The sequence below is a fragment of the Schistocerca serialis genome, chromosome 11 (genome assembly GCF_023864345.2).
Source record: "Schistocerca serialis cubense isolate TAMUIC-IGC-003099 chromosome 11, iqSchSeri2.2, whole genome shotgun sequence".
In the NCBI taxonomy this organism is placed as follows: domain Eukaryota; kingdom Metazoa; phylum Arthropoda; class Insecta; order Orthoptera; family Acrididae; genus Schistocerca; species Schistocerca serialis.
Window position 1 is genome coordinate 76,363,891 of NC_064648.1, and position 20,468 is coordinate 76,384,358.

The following is a 20,468-nucleotide window of genomic DNA, read 5'->3' on the forward strand; positions in this document are numbered from 1 at the left end:
GTGGGAATCATAACATCAGCATCGTTGCATCTGGCCACGTGTCAGGGGTGTATGGAAGAGGAGGAGGCGGAGGGGAGGTACTTCCACGCCCCCTGCGCCACTGTAACCCTGCTCCTCAGCCAGACATGATAGAAATGCAGAAAATACTGTAAATTTTGTCAACTGTGCTTGCATTACTGAGTTCCAAGAATTCTTTTAAGGACTGGCTCACCAGTCACATCGACGTCATTGCCTATTGTGTTCGATCAAAAGGCATTAAGCAAAACCTGATTCTGACGTGTCTGTTACCAGTTATTGTAAAATTCCCACTACTGTGGTGACATTTCTAAGCCTTCGCTAGACTGTGGCGACTTATCGCCGACCAACTCAACTTCTTAATTTGCTTTTTCACTACCTATCGCTTGTTCTGTTTCATTATTGTTTGATAAATTGGTTAATAATTGTGGATCCGCGCAATTTGCTGGAGTCTGACGTAAACTACTGGTATTTGCAAATTGCTCAACGTAGTTCATTTCATCCTGTACTAAATCGTTACTTTGCAACACCCTGTTCACTTGTGCTACGACGGATTTTGATATTGTTTTATGTTGTACCAAACATGGTGAAATACTGATTTTTAGGAAAAACAGAATTCCTACAGCGACCAAGCAAACAAAAATAAAATTTTACTACTGTCCACGCCAATACTGAACAACGAATCAAATTCACACAGAACGTGTACTATTATGCCGACAGTTTATGTAATAGAGTAATCAATAAGCGTCACACGACATAAAATTTCACAAATTGGACACATGATTTTAAAGTCATTGCCTGAAGAAGAAGTGCAACATTAGTAAAATGAGCGCAGCGGCATCTCTTACTTTCGAGAAAATCAACATTATCTGACTACATATTACCAAGAGAATCAACTTACTAACCTGGCACCAAGGTCGCCGTATGTATCCTCCCCACAATATTGTTTCTTATGAAATTTAGCCCACATTTACCCCCCACGGTTTAAAAATCTGCATGTTACGAAAACTATGTACTCACAAACTGTTATCCAACATAAACTCGTATGCTAACCCTTGACTAAATAGAGCCTAATTTGAACTGAACTGTAACTGATCTGAATTCAGCTTCTCTTTATATTAAACGCCCAACTTAAGTAAAACCATTATGCCGCGCTGGCCGGGATGGCCGAGCGGTTCTAGGCGCTATAGTCTGGAACCGCGCGACCGCTAAGGTCGCAGGTTCGAATCCTGCCTCGGGCATGGGTGTGTGTGGTGTCCGTAGGCTAGTTAGGTTTACGTAGTTCTAAGTTCTAGGGGACTGATGACCTCAGAAGTTAAGTCCGATAGTGCTCAGAGCCATTTGAACCAATTATGTGGCCCCAATCAAAATTTCCACTTACCTTGCGTCTTGAAAATATTATTGCAGATATCTCGAAAGCCCAACAGCAAACAGAAAGCATACAACGGCTAAGCTAGATTTCTGTTTCTAAATATATATTCGAACTGTTTCACGTGGTAATGCATAATGATAAGCAGTGGGGTGGGGAGAGTAACCGTTCCTATGAAATAATGTTCCAAGAAACGATTTTAGAAAAGTGTTTATTCAAAAAGATAGAGTAAAATCTCGCGTCATCTGTACACATAACATTGGTCTGAACAGTACCATGCTTAACAAAGTGAACAATGACTAACCAACATATACATCATATTCACCCTTGCTGTCCTTTACAATCGTTCTTCCTTCATCCAACAGACTCCATCACAAGTCGACGCAGCACCACTGAACATGTCCATCAACTACCACACTTCAACTAAGAATGAATCAGACTGCGCAGAGGCAAAGACCGCACCACGACAGGAGCAAAGATTGCTTAACAGTAACGTAACATGCTCTCTTTCTCTCTCTCTCTAGCATGCACATCGACAACACAAAAAACTCAAAATGACATAACCACCTTACAACCTAAAAAGAGCTGCTCAGGGATCAAGCAGCGATCCATTCTGTAATCGTCTCCAGCTGTTAATGCCATGTATTTTTAGCCAAGAAATAATTAAACTTTCCTGTAGTTGGATGCTTTATTAAATCTATAAGATAGTTACCAATAACTAATGGGATTGTGATTTGAAATATAAATATATTATGTAGTTTTACTTCACAGTTATAGGTCATCCACGTTGAACAGTCGATTCCAACGGTTTTATCGTATAGTATAGCCCTGTATTATGTAGTATATACTATAACATACTTCGCTGTATAATTTGTGAATCCAACGTGTGCAGTGTATAAATTAATAATCTCGTAACATATTTCGGAGAACAGTGTTTCCCCCTGTACCAATATACACTGAAGCGCCAAAGAAACCGGTATGCGCAAGCGTATTCAAATACAGAGGTATGTAAACATGCAGAATACGGCGCTGCGGTCGGGAACGCCTATATAACACAAGTTTTGACGCAGTTGTTAGATCGGTTACTGCTGATACAGTGGCAGGTTATCAAGGTTCAAATGAGTTTCAGCGTGGTGTTATAGTCGGTGCACGAACGATGGTACAAAGCATCCCCGAGGTAGCGATGAGGCGGGGACTCTGCCGTACGACCATTTCACGAGTGTACTGTGTATGTCACGAAACCAGTAAAATATCAAATCTCCGACATCGCTGGGGCCGCTAAAAGATCCTGCAAGAACGGGACCAACGACGACTCAAGATAATCATTCAGAGTGACAGAAGTGCAACCCTTCCGCCAACTGCTGCAGATTTCAGTGCTGGACCATCAACAAGTGTCAGCGTGCGAAACATTCAACGAAACATCATCGATATGGGCTTTCGGAGCCGAAGGCCCGCTCTTGTACCCTTGTTCACTGCACAACACAAAGCTTTACACCTCACCTGGGCCCTTCAACTCCGACGTTGGACTGTTGATGACTGGAAACGTGTTGCCTAATCGGATGAGTCCCGTTTCAGATTGTATCGAGCGGATGGACGTGTACGGATATGGTGACAACATCATCAATTCATGGACTCTGCATGCCAGCAGAGGACTTTTAAAGGTGGTGAAGGTTCTGTAATTGTCTAGAGCGTTTCCAGTTGGAGTGATATGGGACCCCTGACACGTCTAGATACGACTCTGGCAGGTGACACATATGTAAGCGTCCTGACTGATCACCTGCATTCATTCATATCCATTGTGCATTCCTACAGACTTGGGCAATTCCAGCAGGACAATGCGACATCCTATACATCCAGAATTGCTACAGAGTGGCTTCAGGAACACTCTTCTGACTTTGAACAGTTCCGCTGTCCACCAAACTACCCAGACACGAACATTATTGAGCATATCTGGGATGCCTTGCAACGTGCTGTTCAGAAGAGATCTCTCCCCCCCCTCGTACTCTTTCGGATTTATCGACTGCGCTGCAGGATTCATGATTTGAGTTCCCTCCACCACTACTTCACACATTAGTCTAGGCCATGCCACGCCTTGCTGCCGCACTTGTGTGTGCTCGCGGGGGCCCTACACTATGTATTTGTCGGGTGTACAAGTTTCTTTGGCTCTTCAGTGTATATCTTCAGTCATTAAAACAAAATATTCTCTGTGATCTTGTGATGGTCTCAACGAAATTAGAGTTCTTACAATTATTTATTTCATTAAATTGTTTTCAGTTTACGAGATGTAACATCTCATTCATTTTCGTTCGTTAAAATTACCAGCTTTGCTGGATTTCTAGGCTGCCCATACTTTTACATAGAAAGCATACCGAATATTCTTATAAATGTGACATAGAATAAAATCCAGATATAATGGATGAGTACAATGAAAACCCATGTTCATGTGCAAAAAATGAGGTACTGCACAAACGAAAACAAAAATGGTATCGTACGACTCAAAAAAACAGCAACTCGCATCTATTGATTCAGTTTGAGAAAAAAAATTGTCACTAGGACTGTAACAAAACGGACGAATAATATATACACTATACAATATGTCACAGTTTACAATTCACATACAGAAAATGGACATGTTAAATGCTAAATTACAAATTAACATGAATATTAACAAATTATGTGGAAAATAGAAATAAAACATTATTTATGAACTAGTGAAAATGATGAGTACCATGAAGTGTTGGTGTTATAGAATCCAAATCCGACGAAATCGTAAGCAAGCCGATCAAATATTTTAACCATGTGTAAATGTATGAGACACATGGCGTGTTGGTCCATCTGTGGAACGCAATACAGCCGGCATTCAGGATGGCATGTCTTCGACAAACCCACGGTAGGTTTACGGAGGTGTACAGCAGCAGACATATGCGCACATGTCACGCAATAACTGTAAATTATGGGCCAGTTATTTGTGGGGGCTGGCCTGAGACCCAATAGCTTCAGAGATGCTAAGCATCGGGATGAGAGCAGAGAAATCACTATAGGACAATTTCAGTATTGTGCATAGACAGTTGTTCGGCTGGAAGATGGTATTGCTGTTAAGGAAACACCATTCATGAGTGGGTGCTGGTGGTCCGCAGTAATGTTGCCCAAGTGAACAGCTTTCATGATGCCACAGGTCTCGAGGACGCCCAGATGAATGTCCCACACAGCATAACACTTTCCCCACCGACTCACGTCTGGGGTCTGCTGCAGCTGCTCGCGTGGATGATGGCGTATCAGTAACACGACCACCGATCTGGTGTATCAAGCAAATCTGTTCATCTGGAGACGGGTTTCCATTGATCTACTGTTCAAATTCGGTGTACTCTCTGCAGTCGCAGCTGACGATATCGTCGTGTCACCACGGTAACAGGTAAGGGTCGTCAGCACCAGGGTTGTGCTCTGCCGTCAGGTTGGCCACAGATCACCGCCAATCCTGCACTACAGAGCGGGCAAGATTTTGACCTCCACAACCTACGATAAGGCGTCCCCTACCAACGCCTTGTCTCCTTCCTGTGGTTTCTCTGTCCTCCAACCAGTTTCATTCCCATGCATCGGCTAATAACACTCTGTGCTTTGTCAGAGTCGCATGTGTCAACTGTTTTCCCACTTTGCGGCCCTGGCCGTTTCTAGAATTACTCCACATTCTTCTCTGCTGCGACTCTGCACACTCCTCAGCGCGTCACATGTCACGTTCTCACAGCCCCTCCTCCTGGCGTTCTGTCTCGCGCTGGGCAGTGGTCCTAATCCTTTGACTCATGCGAAGGAACGGCTGGCCTGACGATTTTGGTATCGGAATAGTAAACCAGAATTTCTGGACATGGTCCACAAAACTTTTAGTTAAAGTCGTTGTCGTTCTGAAAGCGTAGAGTATAAGTAAGTACACATAAAAGTAACGAATAATTTTCTGTTACGACTGTGTGTTGGCAGCAGGTCATTCTGAAAGGAAAATTGAATGAGGCTGAGATCCGGTGGTTTATTCATCCTGCGGAAAGAGTTCCGCTTCGCTCGTCGCTGTACCGGGACTGTTCTCCGTGCGACGCGCACTGCGTGTGTCGCCACCTCAGTCAGCTTCGACAGCCGACGACGCGTCCAGCGGGCGTAGCTGCGTCGCCGCTGGCTCTGCTTGCATCAAACGTGGCCTCCGTGCTGGACTGCGTCTGCTGGCACGTCGACCGCAGCCTGAAAGAAAACAGCTATGGTGATGGGGAAATATGGAGAAGCTACTGTCGATATCTACGTGGTGAAAGTATGGAAGTCACACTAATTCTGAAAATGTGATGCATTATTTATAACAAATTCCATTAGCGAATATATGTGTCGTCATAGTGCAATTAAGATGCCTAACCCCTTGAAAACGACACACCTACATGACGATCATGGGTGACCACGACACATTATCCGTACTGCTCGCTTATGCTGTGTTGGTTTTTGTTTGTTTATTTCGAACACGCTCCATTAAACCAACTTGGTGTAATACTACATATATATCCTATGTGTGTGTGTGTGTGTGTGTGTGTTTGTGTGTGTGTGTGTGTGTGTGTGTGTGTGTGTGTGTGTGTGTGTAGTGCAGTGTAGCGTAATGCTTGTATTGTGTGATATGACTATGATGATTATGATGATGGTGAAATAAGGGAGCCATTCCCGGCACATAACCGACTACTTCCGAATAGCACCATGTGGGCCGCAGAGCTTAACGTCCCCATCCGACAGACGGATCGCCATCGACAGTGTCGCACGCCCTCACATCATTAGGCACTGCAGAGAGGCCTGGCAGTTAAACCAGGACTTTGGCGCCAAGTCTGGTGACCAGGAACATTACGTCACCACCTCTCCTCCCCTTGACGGCCAAATACTGGCAGTGGTAATTTTTTCCACCACTGGGGCTCTAACCACTTTAGCTCCGGGTATAGAGCCCCTGCACAAGCGTGCGTCAGAGACCTCGGCCAAACAGGTGGTTAGACTGTGGGTTCAAGTAGACTACACATTTCCAGCCAACAATACGGAATCAGTGTACACCATCTGTCTTTCTGTAGAGTAAATCCTATGTGGAAGTGTGGAAACGTGTACTAAATGTCTATGTAGCATGTAACGTGGTAACCAGCCTGGAATTCATTTAGCCAGATGTCAGATGATTCGAAAAATTTACCTGATTTGTACAGTTCCTACGTATCGAACCTAGCGGGACGTGGAAAACCACCTAAAACCCATGCCCAGTCCGGCCAGCTCGCCAGCCTTCCAGCCTAAATCGTTAACGCGCGGGCGGATTCTCTCTGGTGTCAGGCTCAGCTCCCCAAATCCCAGAAACGGCGTGTTACCTTGCGTGACTATCTGCGCAGGTCTTACTCCTGGCTTTTGTGTAATATTTGCTTTCTAAGTGATAAGCTACCCCAGACAATTATTCTGTAAGAATTTTTTTTAGTGAAAATGTGTAAAATTTGTCAAGAGTTTGATTCGTTTGTTTCCAAAACCATAATTATACGAAGAGTAAATGAAGTTCAACTTAGTTTCTTGAGCAGCAACTTCCTCCAGTTCTAATTTTCGTCAGTATCTACACTCAAAGAACTGCAGCATTCTGCACTGTTTACTGACTCCTGTTCATGTGCTACATCAGCTGTTGGTGTGGCTCTGTTTGTTTTACAGAAATGAATGTAGCATGGATTTTCAAAATTTGTGGTGAGGTCATCTTCAGAGAATCACCAAACAATTCTCAGAAAACACCATTAAAAGCTCATCTATATTAGATTAGATGAGATTAGATTTGTACTTGTTCCATAGATCATGAATACAACACTTCCTACTGATGTGGAACGTGTCAGGTTAATAACAGGTGTCTATACAAGATATTACATAACACAACATATTAGATGACACTGAATATTTTTAATTTTTTTTGTGGGTGTTGGGGAAATTACCCACCTATTATATCCCAAAATTCATCTAATGAGTAGAAGAAGTTGCCATTAAGAAATTCTTTTAATTTCCTTTTAAATACTATATGTCAGACTTTTGATGTTATTAGGTAAATGACCAAAGACTTTTGTGGCAGCATAATTACCCCCTTCTGAGCCAAAGTTAGATTTAACCTTGAGTAGTGAAGATCATCCTTTCTCCTGGTGTTGTAGCCATGTACACTGCTATTACTTTTGTATTCATTTGAACTGTTAACAACATATTTCATAAGTGTATATATATATATATATATATATATATATATATATATATATATATATATATATACATATATAGTGAGGGTACAGTGAAGATCTCTAGCTCTTTATCTTTAAATAAGTGTTTGCAGGATGATCTTGGATGAGCTCCAGCAATTATTCTGATTACACGCTTTTGTGCAATGAACACTCTTTTACCCAATGATGAGTTACCCCAGAATATGATGCCATATGAATGCAGAGAATGACAAAAGGTGTGGTAAGCTAATTTACTGAGATATCTATCGCCAAAATTTGCAACGACCCTAATAGCATAAGTAGCTGAACTCAAACGTTTCAGCAGATCTTCAGTGTGTCTTTTCCAATTCAACCCCTCATCAATGGATGCACCTAGAAATTTGGAATATTGTACCTTAGCTACCGATTTCTGATCAATGTCTATATTTACTAATGGTGCCTTTCCATTTACTATGTGGAACTGTATATACTGAGCTTTGTCAAAGTTTAATGAGAGCCCATTTGCAGAGAACCACTTAATGATTTTCTGAAAAACATCATTTACAATTTCACCATTTAATTCTTGTTTGTTGGTTGTGATAGCTATACTTGTATCATCAGCAAAAAGTACCAGCTTTGCATCTTCGTGAATATAGAATGACACATCATTAATATATATTAAGAACAGCTGAGGACCCAAGACCGAACCTTGTGGCACCCCATTCTTGATTGTTCTCCAGTTTGAGAAATCACCAGTTTTTGCGTATTATGTGAACTGCTTTTTTCGACTTTCTGCACTTTCCAGTTAGGTATAATTTAAACAATTTCAGTGCAGTCCCATTTATACCACAGTACTTGAGCTTATCTAGAAGTGTTCCATGATTTACACAGTCAAAAGCCTTTGAGAGATCACAAAAAGTCACAGGGGATCACTTCTGGTTACTAAGAGAATTTAATATTTCATTAGTTCTTAGGTGTGCTTTTTGATGAATACTTGAACTGGGAAAACCTTATAGTACTCCTGCTAAAACTATTACAAGTAGCTATTTTTGACATGAGAACAGCTTCCAACTTTAGGGATATAACAGTCAGTAAGTCAATCTAATTTGCATTTTTTTCTTTCAATGATGCCTTATGGGATAATATTCTTGGGTAAATCGAAACTTAAGTTTCCCAAAAGAAAGTTATTAGAATGAGGTGTGGGGTTCACACCAATACATCTTGCAGATTTCTCTTTAATCCATCACTAGCTCATTGTACGGCCATTCTCTTATGACTCTAGTAGTGTCATGGTGTCACCAGTAGCCTGGCTAGAGGCACATGCGACATTGATGCTGATGCAAGCTGGCAGTTCTCTGTGGTCCCTGATGATACACTAGGTACATCGTGTCCTCTATTTATTCCCTAGATGGTGTTCGGTCGGCCACTGCCGCTCACACAACGCGTCTCCCTTGACGTGCGTCTGTACTGTATAGAAACTCGGAGACCTAAACTAAGGATGATGTTCCGCAGACGAGTGTTGAAACTTGCGACTCTGCGCCGGTGCTTTGAGGTCTACATGTGTGGCAGTCTGTCTATAAATGTATGTTCTTTCTTGCCGGCCTACAACGCTATCCTGTACATATGGCTGAAGCTGTTAACCAGGAGTACTTATTCGTCGTCGGGGCGTGGTTGTACCACAAAACGAAACTTTCAGAAACTGTTTACCTAGACACTCAGCACCGTTGTGCCTATAGAGTGAAAACAGAAGCTGCACAGAGAGACTTTATCAGCGCCATTTTATCGCCAATCTCCGAGAGAAATGAATGACTAAGACTCTTCAGTATTCAAATTACAGAAGCACCAAAGAAGCTGGTATGGGCATGCGCATTCAAATACGGTGATATGTAAACAGGCAGAATACGGCGCTGCGGTCGCAACGCCTGTATAACGCAACAAGTGTCTGACGCAGTTGTTAGACCAGTGACTACTGCTACAATGGCAGGTTGTCAACATTTAAGTGAGTTTGAACGTCGTTTTGCAGGCGCACGAGCGATGGGACACAGCATCTCTGAGGCAGTCATCAAGTGCGGATTTTGTCGTACGACCATTTCACGAGTGTACCGTGAATATCGGGAATCTGGTAAAACATCAGCTCTCCGACATCGCTGCAGCCGGAAAAACATCCTCGAAGAACGGGACCAACGATGACTGAAGAGAATCATTCAATGTGCGAGAAATGCAACGTTTCTGCAAATTGCTGCAGATTTCATCGCTAGGCCATCAACAAGTATCAGCGTGCGAACCAGTCAGCAAAACATCATAGTTATGGGCTTCCAGAACGGAAGGTCCACTCGTGTACCCTTGATGACCCCACGACACAAAGCTTTATGCCTCGATTGGGCCGTCAACACGGACATAGGATTGTTAATGACTGGAAACGTGTTACCTGGTCGACGAGTCTCGTTTAAATTTGTATCGAGTGGATGGACGTGTACGGGCATGGAGACAACCTCATGAATCCATGGACCCTCCATGTCAACAGGGGACGGTTCAAGCTGCTGCCGGCTCTGTAACGGTGTGGGGCATGTGCAGTTGGAGTGATATGGGACCACTGATACGTCTAGATAAGGCTCTCACTGGTGATCCTGTCTATCACCTGCATCCATTCATGTCCATTGTGCATTCCGACGGATTTCAGCAATTCCAGCAGGACAATGCGACACCCCACACTTCTGGAATTGCCGCAGAGTGGCTCCAGGCACACTCTTACACAGCCCTTGACGATAGTGTACAGTTTTCCTCCGGCAGTGTATTTGGAACAGCGGCTGAAACATTGCAGTCAACATCTCCGAAGAATGGTGGCCCTGCAGGATCTGATCATTAGTGTGTGGCTTAAGCTGGGTTATACCTGAACACTCTTACTCTGTTCCTTGTTAATAGAGGACATTTACGAAGCTAGATGCGGTGTTTACGCCGTCATACCTGCTGTCTCCTAGTGGCTGGCCGATGTGTTGTCACTTATGCTTAGTCTAAGGACACAGGACAAGTGGCAGCAGACAGAACGAATGTAACAAGTGGAGAGGAGGATCAGATGCATAATCAGTGGTTGCAGCCTTCAGTGGTGTACGTACTGTGCACGGAGCAGGGGTCGGTGCAGTCGGCAGCGACGAGGCACGCGAGGCCACCGCTGAGTCCCCTGCCAGAGGTCCAGGTGATGCTGCGAACAGCCACCAGGGCGCCGCCGCGCCCCTCCTCGTCTCTGGGCTGCTGGTCTCCCTCTGCAGGCGACGGTGGTCCGTGACACCAGCTACTCTGTGCCGGGTGCACCACAACCGGCACCGCGGTGCAAGGCGTGTCGAGGTCCTGCACAGTTGCAACATCCAGTGACTTCCTGTAAAACATTTTCCGGTCATCTTGAGGGCTGCACTCTGCTCAGACAGGGCTTTAATTACCCGCCTCTACATCAACAACACCATCCATTGAAACTGCAACAACACGAGAGGGGCAATGGACAAACATCAACAAGGCATGAAGTGCACTACATGCTTCCACGAGCAGTACATCAGCGCTTCAGCTGGCTATCACCGCTGTGACAATGGTGGCGACTCACCTGGACGTGGACGCAATGAGAGGTGCGATGACGCTGGTGAGTCCAATGACGAAGCTGTAAACTGGGGTAACACCATAGGCTAGGGTGCCCTGTTTTCTGATGGTGCCCCAATACCAGGTGATTGGCTATTTTGGCTTTGGACAGTGCTCTCAAAGCGGAAACTAGATGAAATCCATGCACTGCCACCATTTTACTATCCTGCTAACTGCCAAGCATATCAGCCACGTTCTGTGCTTATAACTGATTTTTTTCTTAATATCTTACGTTTGAATGTAATATTTTGTAGAAACAGTGTAAGAAACAGCCAACAGCCTTGCCGTAGTGGTAACACCGGCTCCCATCGGATCATCGAAGTTAAGTGCCGTCAGGCTGGGCTAGCATTTGGACAGGTGACCATCCGATCTGCCAAGTGCTGTTGGCAAGCCGGGCAGACTCAGCCCTGGTAACTAAAGGAGCTACTTGATCGAGAAGTAGCGGCTACGGTCTTGTAAACTGATATATGGCTGGGAGAGCGGTGTGCTGACCACATGCCCCTCCATATCCGCATCCAGTGATGCCTGTGGGCTCAGGATGACACGGCGGCCGGTCGGTACCGTTGGGTCTCCATGGCCTATTCGGGCAGAGTTTAGTTTAGTTTTTTAATGTAAGCAACGCAATCGCATGGTAAGTTGATTTTTTAGTCTTATTTATTGGTGATATATTATCGAAACCTGTGAGTAGCTTTCGAATGCAGTAATTCATTAAATGTTTCGATAGGTCAACCATGTTTGTCAAGAGGTAAGGGTGCCTGATTTCGGATACTGTTATGGTGACAATTTCGACCATCTAACAAATGTGCCTCTTTCTAGATTTCGCTTTTTATTTCTTTTCAGGAGATGGCTGGACAGATGAGGATATGAGGAAGGCAATGAACTGGGTTTCTTAAAAGCGTCCAAAGTGTTTCAGGTGGCAAAATTTAGGCTTTTAGATTACGTAAAGTCAGGAAACTTGGAAGAGAAACTGGGCTCTAGGGTAGACGGAAAATGTGCTTTAGGAAGAGTCGTCAACTCAAGACAAGCTAGAATGCAACACAGCAATTTTAGAAGAAGTAGGACAATATTGTAAAAGGTAAAAACACTAAGGCACCCAAAAGGTCAGCCAGAACAACACCAAGGTGCCTATAACGAGTTGGGGGGGGGGGGGAGGAAATAAAATGGACATATGAGTTATCATTTGCTAAGGATTCTGTTTCCCTCCTCTTGACAGACGACAAAGACAGCGCACATGAGGACTGCCTCTATTATTCTGTCTCATACCATAAAGATAAATCAGGGGAAGATTGGGTAAGATGTTTAGAATGTTTCCGTTGGGTACATGAGCTGTGTACTGGGACTCAGAAACCTGGATGGAAGATGTACAAATGTGGAAACTATAAATGTAGTTATAAGAGTATCATTATTGTAATCGAACTGGAATATCTCAATATAACTTTTTGTAATAAAACGATATTTCTATAGGTATGGAATTTAGAATTTTCCTTATGAAATTAAGAGACAGAGAATTTGAAATTTCTCATCCTTTAAGTACACACTCCCAAATGAAAAACTTCTTTGATATAAATTATTAAATCTTATCTGTTGAGTTTTGCTATAAACGGATGTATATAACCAAAATATGTTATGTCGGACATAAATCCGTATTTTTTGGAAAATTTCAGCTGATTTTTAACCAACCATATCCTTAGATTTTCTTAGATACCCGAAAACAGGGCATCTCACACTATCGTCTATTCAGGATAGTCGCCATTCTCATTGCAGCATCGCGATGGATGTGTCAATGTGTTGAGGCTCCAAGAAGAGCATAGGCAGCCACGCTGCATTTGTCGTTCCCATGCATGGGCAGCAGCTGGCAGCATTGTATGGGGTGCTATTTTGTACGTAGCCCATAGTCGGTAAGGTGGACAGCAGCCGCCCATATTTCCGATTTGTCTAGTTCGGTGGCTGCCCACTGTTTTTAAGAGCTTGTTAACATTATCTTTCGAGCAAATAATTCAAGGCCTCATGTTGTCCATCGTGTCTGGGCTTGTGTTACAGTGGTAATGTTACGTAAATTGAAGGTGCAGGTGGGAGAAAGGAAAGGAAGGGAAAGAAACTAATAACATCAGCTGCATCTGGACTTTATACGGAATGAGCGGCGAAGAGTCAAAATGTGTGTCGGACCAGGCGAACAAGGACTCGAACCAGGGATCTTCTGCTTACTAGACGGTTGCATTAACCACTGCGCCACCCAGGCAGATCGTTTGTCGCAAACGCGCGGACTATCCCCGGCGTGCTTCCCGGGCGGCCCAGGCGCCACCTACTTGCAGTCTCACACATGTCCTCCACACTCACTGATTTTAGATTCCCTCTAGAGATCGAACGCAGATGTCGTGGATTCATAGCCCGTCGCGACAAATCAGTTATCTGTATCCCTATTGTCTGTTCTTGCATTTCCTTTCACCTGACTCCACCTTCAATTTACATTATATTCATCCCAACTGCGGATTCTGCATGATGTCTGCTGCTTCAGACATCACACATTCATAAAACAGTTGTAATGGCCAGAAGTGTGTCTCTGTATTCATAATTTAGCAACCACTGTGACGTTCTTGGTACTAGGTACTTTATATTGTAGAATCATTTGCATCAGGTTCTCGGAAAGAGTGTCACCTCAAATTACTCTGTGTAATTTATCTAATCCTGTCTTCATGGTCCCAAGCACAGCAATGCGTGGGTGGCTGTAGTATAGTCCCAGATTCCATACTTCATATTCGTTGTTGAAAAAGCTGACCCCTATCTCCAAGCCCCAACCACTTTAGGCTCTACAGCACTCCTGTGACACTTTCGCAAAACACAGACTAGCCTGACACCCTTCGTATCTCTCTGTACACTCCCAAAATCCTCTCGTCGTGCTGTCTGCTGTGGTGCCCACAGTAATATTCTAGAATGGGCCCCATGAGCATTTTGGAAGCCAGACTGACTGAATTTCGCTAGTGTTCTACTGATAACCTGTCGTCTACCACCTGCTTTAACTACGATTGACCGTATCTGATTCTTCCATTTCCTGTCTCCACAAACTGTTTGTACAATTTCACTGATTCCAATAGGGGGGGGGGGGGTGCAAAGTTTCGTATTTATGAACCTTTAAAGAAAGCTGCGAATGTCTGTATGAGTTCGAAATCATGTAAATTTGTGAGTGGGTATATGTGGAGCTTTTCAAGGTACAATTTCGTCACCTGAGAAATTTATGAGATTATTATTAGCATTGTATAGTAGGCAATTAACATACAATATGATCTGTAATGGTTACAGCACACTTCCCTTCGGTTACTTCTGCACATGTTGTATGATTCTGTATCCGTCTTGAGTCGTGGTACCACATGTATTAGTACACCTTTTAATAATATTTTGTATGATATATGTTCTTCACGAGTTAATAAATCCTCCACTTGATTGCCTTGAACATTAGCTCTCAGAATGCCTTGTGTATAAAGTGCTACTCGAGTTCCTCATGACCAATATTTTTGAGAATCTCGCTGGAATTAAGGCGATCATTGTATTCAAAGTACCTCGATTTTAAACACGGTACGCAACAAATACGAGACAGTAATTTGAAATTTGTGGTAAGTTCCTATGGGACCAAACTGCTAAGGTCATCCGTCCCTAGGCTTACACAATGCTTAATATAACTTAAACTAACTTAGGGTAAGGACAACACACACGCTCAGGCCCGAGAGAGGACTCGAACCTCCGACGGGAGTAGCCGAGCAAACCGTGGCAAGGCGCCCGAGACAGCACGGCTACCCCGCGCGGCTGCGAGACAGTCGTAGATGTTAGACAGATGGTTTGAGTACTCACTACTGTCACTGAATCGGTTCGCACAGAGCACGACCACTTGGACGAGCTATCCATATACAGAAACAGGCATAGGTCGTAAGCTATTAGCCAGATGGGACGTCGAGCTGTGCTGAGGTGGAGAGGTGGTGAAACTCGTCCCCAACCTCCGGCGGTGGACTCGAATTGCTGCTGCAGGAGGGCAGTTGGGCGCCACTGTTCTGACTAGGTGAGGTTCAAATGGCTCTGAGCACTATTGGACTTAACATCTGAGGTCATCAGTCCCCTAGAACTTAGAACTACTTAAACCTGACTATCCTAAGGACATAACAGTCATCCATGCCCGAGGCAGGATTCGAACCTGCGCCGTAGCGGTCGCGCGGTTCCAGACTGTAGCGCCTAGAACCGCTCGGCCACCCCGGAAGATTAGGTGAGGCGGATGCTTTCCGAGCCCAGGTTTTGCCCAGCTACAGACACACAGATATGTGCACAGTAGCAAAAGGCGCTTGACGAAGACAAGGGGCGAATGGACGACACAGGTGAACATGGCGGTTGCAGATGCCAGAGGACCTCATTGCAGATAGTGATGAAGGGTGCATTCAGAATGGAAATTTGTTGGTGGGTTTGGGTACCCTCTGGAATGAGAACAGAGAGTGTTGTGGAACGGCTCTGAAAGTTGTAGTCAAGTGATTTGACTGGCGAAATGAAGATGGTGAGCTGGCCATTCTCATGTGTGGACATCCCGTTAGAAAAACTTCGCAGAGGGACAGGAGAAAGGTCCTCTTACGTGAGTGTGGGTCTCCCTGTCTGCCAAAACAGCTCACTGGGCTCTCACTTCCTGCAACGACAATTCTCTCATCATAGTATGCTGCCAAAGGTTGCTTCTGTGTTACAGTAACCAGACGCTGGGAAGCAACACTGAGGATCCTCATTAACTTCTTATGTGCATACCGTTGTGTACTTGTCTTGGTCATTGTGATACGAACATATTAATTGTGTTGTAAATCGAATAACCAATTACCGATGGAGCAACGAGAACATAAAAAGCTGAGTAGCAGCGGCATCAAGAGCATTCCTGGCCAAGAGAAAGCTACTACTATCAAATACAGATCTTGATTTGAGGAAGAAATATCTGAGAATACGTTTGGAGCACAGTATTGTATGGATGTGAAGCAAGGTGTTTTGGAAAACCAGGACAGAAGAGAATCGAAGCGTTTGAGATGTGGTGCTACAGATGAATGTTGAAAATTAGGTGGAGTGATAACTTAAGGAATGGGAAGTTGTGTGCAGAATCGGAGAAGAAAGGAATATGTGAGACTTTTATTGGAAATTTTGTGGTAAGTTCCTATGGAACCAAACCACTGAGGTAATCGGTCCCTAGGCTTACATACTGCTTAATCTGACTTAAATTAACTTACGCTAAGGACAACACACACAGCCATGCCCGAGAGAGCACTCGAACCTCCGATGGGGGAAGCCGCGCTAAACGTGACTACCCCGCGCGGCGAATATGTGGAAAACAGCTGACAAGGAGAAGGTACAGGATGATAGGACATCTATTAAGACATGAGGAAACAACGTCCGTGGTGCTACAGGGAACTGTAGAAGGCAAAAATTGCAGATGAAGACAGAGATTGGAATACATCCAGCAAATAATTGGGGATGTAGATTGTAAGTGCTACTGTGAGATGAAGTGGTTGGCAAGGAAAGAAATTTGTGGCGGCTACATCAAATCAATCAGAAGATTGGTGACTCAAAAAAATTGTGTGAACTAGTAATGTTCCAAAACAGCTCATTTTATGCAAGTAATCGGCGTAATCTAGTTTCAATTTTTCAGCTGGTGCTCAGATGCCTTTAGTTTCTGTGTAGCATGCGTCATTTTCACTCATGATAAGAAACTTTTCGGCCACAGATCACTGCGTATGCTCAGGCTTCCAATTCAGTGCACTTGCTCAAAGACACAAATAATTTGAAGTTTATTATAGATTCTCTAGAAGTATTGTTATCCTTTAAGCAGTTATAACCGTTTTCAGTGGCGGTATTGTTAGGCTATTGATCCCTTCTGTAATGTCTACAACGTTCATAATTATGTAAAAATTATAGAAATACATAAAGGGCACTTACATCACATCCTTTTCAGGAACTTGCATCGGTGATGTAGGATCTGGCGAGTAGTTGGATCCTGCATCCTGTCTATCACACTTCGCAGCGATTGACTTCGTGTTATTCGCTTACACCTGGAAAACGTTTTAAATCCAATAAACAACTGAAGATCATTAATTTAAAGCCTTGCCAAATCGAATTTTGTGTTATCTTCTGATTCGCAAAATGGAGAACAAATTCTATTCGTCTAAATGTTGACATTAAGTGTAGTTTCCCCCTAATGAACATGGTCCTTCACTGTGAGGCTGGCGACGTTTAGTCTTGCCTCGTAGCAGAATGCAAAAGCCCAGCGGCCTCTCACAAGTTCGAAACGACGCGGTGTATAGCGCCGTTTGACTCTGTGATGTACGAGGAAGTACTTACCCTGCGCTGACAGCTGCAGGAAAACACCTCTCCCTCACCGCGAGGGCGCCCCCTGCGGCCGACGTGGCTGCAGACGCAGTCCAGCACGGACGCCCCGTTTGATGCCAGCAGAGCCAGCGGCGACGCAGCTACGCCCGCTGGACGCGTCGTCGGCTGTCGAGGCTGACTGAGGTGGCGACACACGCAGCGCGCGTCGCACGCAGAACAGTCCCAGTACAGCGAAGAGCGCACAGGAAGTCTCTCCGCCGGTTGAGTGAAACCACAGGAAGTGCGGCGCCTCTCGCCTTGACCGCAGCCGTTTTCCTTCTTATTTTCAGAGCGGCCAGCTGCCAACACACAGACGTGACAAAAAATTATTCTTCGTTTTCTGCGTACGTCTGCCACATGCTTTTTATGAGAACAGTACAACAGTTAGTTCAACTAAAAGACTTGTGGGTGATGTCCAGAAACTCACGTTTACTGTTCCCACAAAAAAAAAAAAAAAAGATTCGCCGTACCTGGCTTTTAGTGTTGAATTGCTAACTGAGAGAGTTTGTACGTAACTGCAATTATTGTAAAAATATATTTGTGGATTGAAATGATTGATGCTGAACATACCATGTGGATAACACACCGCTGAGCCGAAACATCACGACAACGGCCAGCGCGGGATTCAATGCTACCAGAAGACGCTGTGAGAACGTCACTCGCTGAGGAGCGCGTACAAACGGAGTAGAGGAGAACGGGCAATCTTTCTACACTGAAGCGCCAAACAAACTGGTATAGGCATTCATATTCAAATACACAGATACGTAAACAGGCCGAATACAGCGCTGCGGTCTGCAACGCCTGTATATGACAAAAGTGTCTCGCGCAGTTGTTAGATCGGTTACTGCTGCTACAATGGCGCGTTATCAAGATTTTAGTGACTTTCAGCGGGTTGTTATGGTCGGCGCACAAGCTGTGGGACACAGCATCTTCGAGGTAGCGCTGATGTGGGGATTTTCCCGTACGACCAATTCACGAGTGTACCGTGAATATCACGAATCCGGTAAAACATCAAATCTCCTACATCATTGCGGACGGAAAATCGTCCTGTAAGAAGGGGATCAATGGCGACTGAAGAGAATCGTTCAGCTTGACAGAAGAGCAACTCTTCCACAGATTCCTGCAGATTTCAATGCTGGGCCACCAATAAGGGTCACCGTGTGAACTATCCAACGAAACATCATCGATATGATTTTCAGAGCCGAAGGCACACTTGTGTACCCTTGATGACTGCATCACACCAAGCTTTTCGCCTCGTATGGGCCCATCAAGACCGACATTGGACTGTTAATGACTGCAAACATGTTGCCTGGTAGGACGAATTTCGTTTCAAATTATATTGAGCGGATGGACATGTACATTTATGGAGACAACCTCATGAATCCATGGACCCTGCATGCCAGCAAGGGACCGTTGAAGCTGGTCGAGTCTCTGTAATGGTGTGGGGCGTGTGCAGTTGGAGCGATATGGGACCGCTAGTGTCTGTAGATACGACTCTGACAGGTGACACATAAGCGTCTGGTCCGATCACCTGCATCCATTCATGTCCATTGTGCATTCCGACGGACTTAGCAATTCCATCAGGGCAAGGCGATACCCCACATTTCCGGAATTGCTGCACAGTGGCTAGAGGAACACTCTTTTGAGTTTAAACACTACCGCTGGCCACCAAACTCCCCACACATGAACATTATGGATCATATCTGCGATGCCTTGGAACGTGCTGTTCAGAGGAGCTCTCCACCCCCTCGTACTCTTTCGGATTTATGGACAGCGCTGCAGGTTCATGGTGTCAGTTCCCTCCAGCACTACTTCAGACATTAGTCGAGTCCATGCCATGTCGTGTTGCGCCACTTCTGCGTGCTCCTAGGAGGCCTACACGATATGAGGCACGCGTACCGGTTGCTTTGGCCCTTCAGTGTAGATACGGTAAGGGTCGCAAGTGGGGAAACTCACTGACGTACCTATAGGCGACTTCGGCAAAGAGACAGATTGTCATTAGCTGGTGTGTGGGAACGTCGACTGTTCGTGTGCTACTGCCCTCAGAGTCTATGGAATCCGGTTGAAGGTCGGTCAAAGAATTCATAAAGGTCAAGGTGTTAGAAACTGCAGTTTCGCTACAAAATTCTGTGGTAAAATATTCTTCAGTTGCAGTGGATGAGTTCATTATGATAATATGTCACATACACGCAGTGTCGGCAGTAGCACCACTACCAGCTTCACAGTACCAATCTTCCCCCTTCACTCGATGTTTCTTATAACTGGAACTTTTATATTTCAATTAACTTCTATCTTGGCGCACACTCGCTATACTATTCAGAGGAGAATTGCAAGATTTCTCTGTACCTTTAAAAATAGAGACTTCAAATGGTCGTTACAGTTGGACAAAATCTCGTCGGAATATCTACAGTCGACTAAAGTCTTTAGAAGCAAAAAATACTCTTTCCAATTATTTTCTTAACACTTTTCCTAACGGGTAGCACATCACTTTCAAAGTATCTGCTTTCTTCGCAACCACAGCATATTAGTAGAGTACACGACGCTCATTGATTGTACAGCAGGCGATATTGTATTAAACCGGGAACCTAGAAACGATGGAGAGGCTTCGTCCTGCTGTAGCCCTTTGTGGTTCACAACCCCAAAACAGGCCACAACCGTCCACCCACCACTCCGCCGCCCCACACCGAACCCGGGGTTTTTATGTGGTTCTGGGGAGCCCCCTCCCCCGACCCCCCCGTTCCTCCCCCGCCCTCCCCGGGAACGTCTCATACCAGACGAGTGTAGCCCTAAATGTTTACATGGCAGAATAATTATGATGTATGCGTACGTGGAAACAGTGTTTGTGCAGCAATCACCGGGACACAGTGTAACTGAGGCGGAAT

At 44.7% G+C, this 20,468-nt stretch overlaps 1 protein-coding gene and 1 long non-coding RNA gene across 3 annotated transcripts in view; both read right to left on the reverse strand.

Moving 5' to 3' along the window:
* Window positions 1-1,576: 1,576 nt before the first annotated feature.
* LOC126427072 (uncharacterized) lies at window positions 1,577-17,649 on the reverse strand. Its single transcript, XR_007576519.1, has 4 exons — window positions 17,560-17,649; window positions 17,158-17,270; window positions 10,704-10,935; window positions 1,577-5,605 (listed from the first exon to the last, which is right to left on the reverse strand). It is a non-coding gene; the product is annotated as an uncharacterized LOC126427072 (long non-coding RNA).
* Window positions 17,650-17,775: 126 nt separating this feature from the next.
* LOC126426925 (zinc finger protein ZFP2-like) overlaps window positions 17,776-20,468 on the reverse strand; it is a 211,505-nt gene continuing 208,812 nt past the window's right edge. For both annotated transcript variants that reach the window (XM_050089032.1, XM_050089031.1), the window contains exon 7: window positions 17,776-17,885. In XM_050089032.1, the coding sequence (XP_049944989.1) occupies window positions 17,873-17,885 (13 nt within the window). In that variant the 3' untranslated portion in view covers window positions 17,776-17,872. The remainder of the gene's footprint in view (window positions 17,886-20,468) is intronic.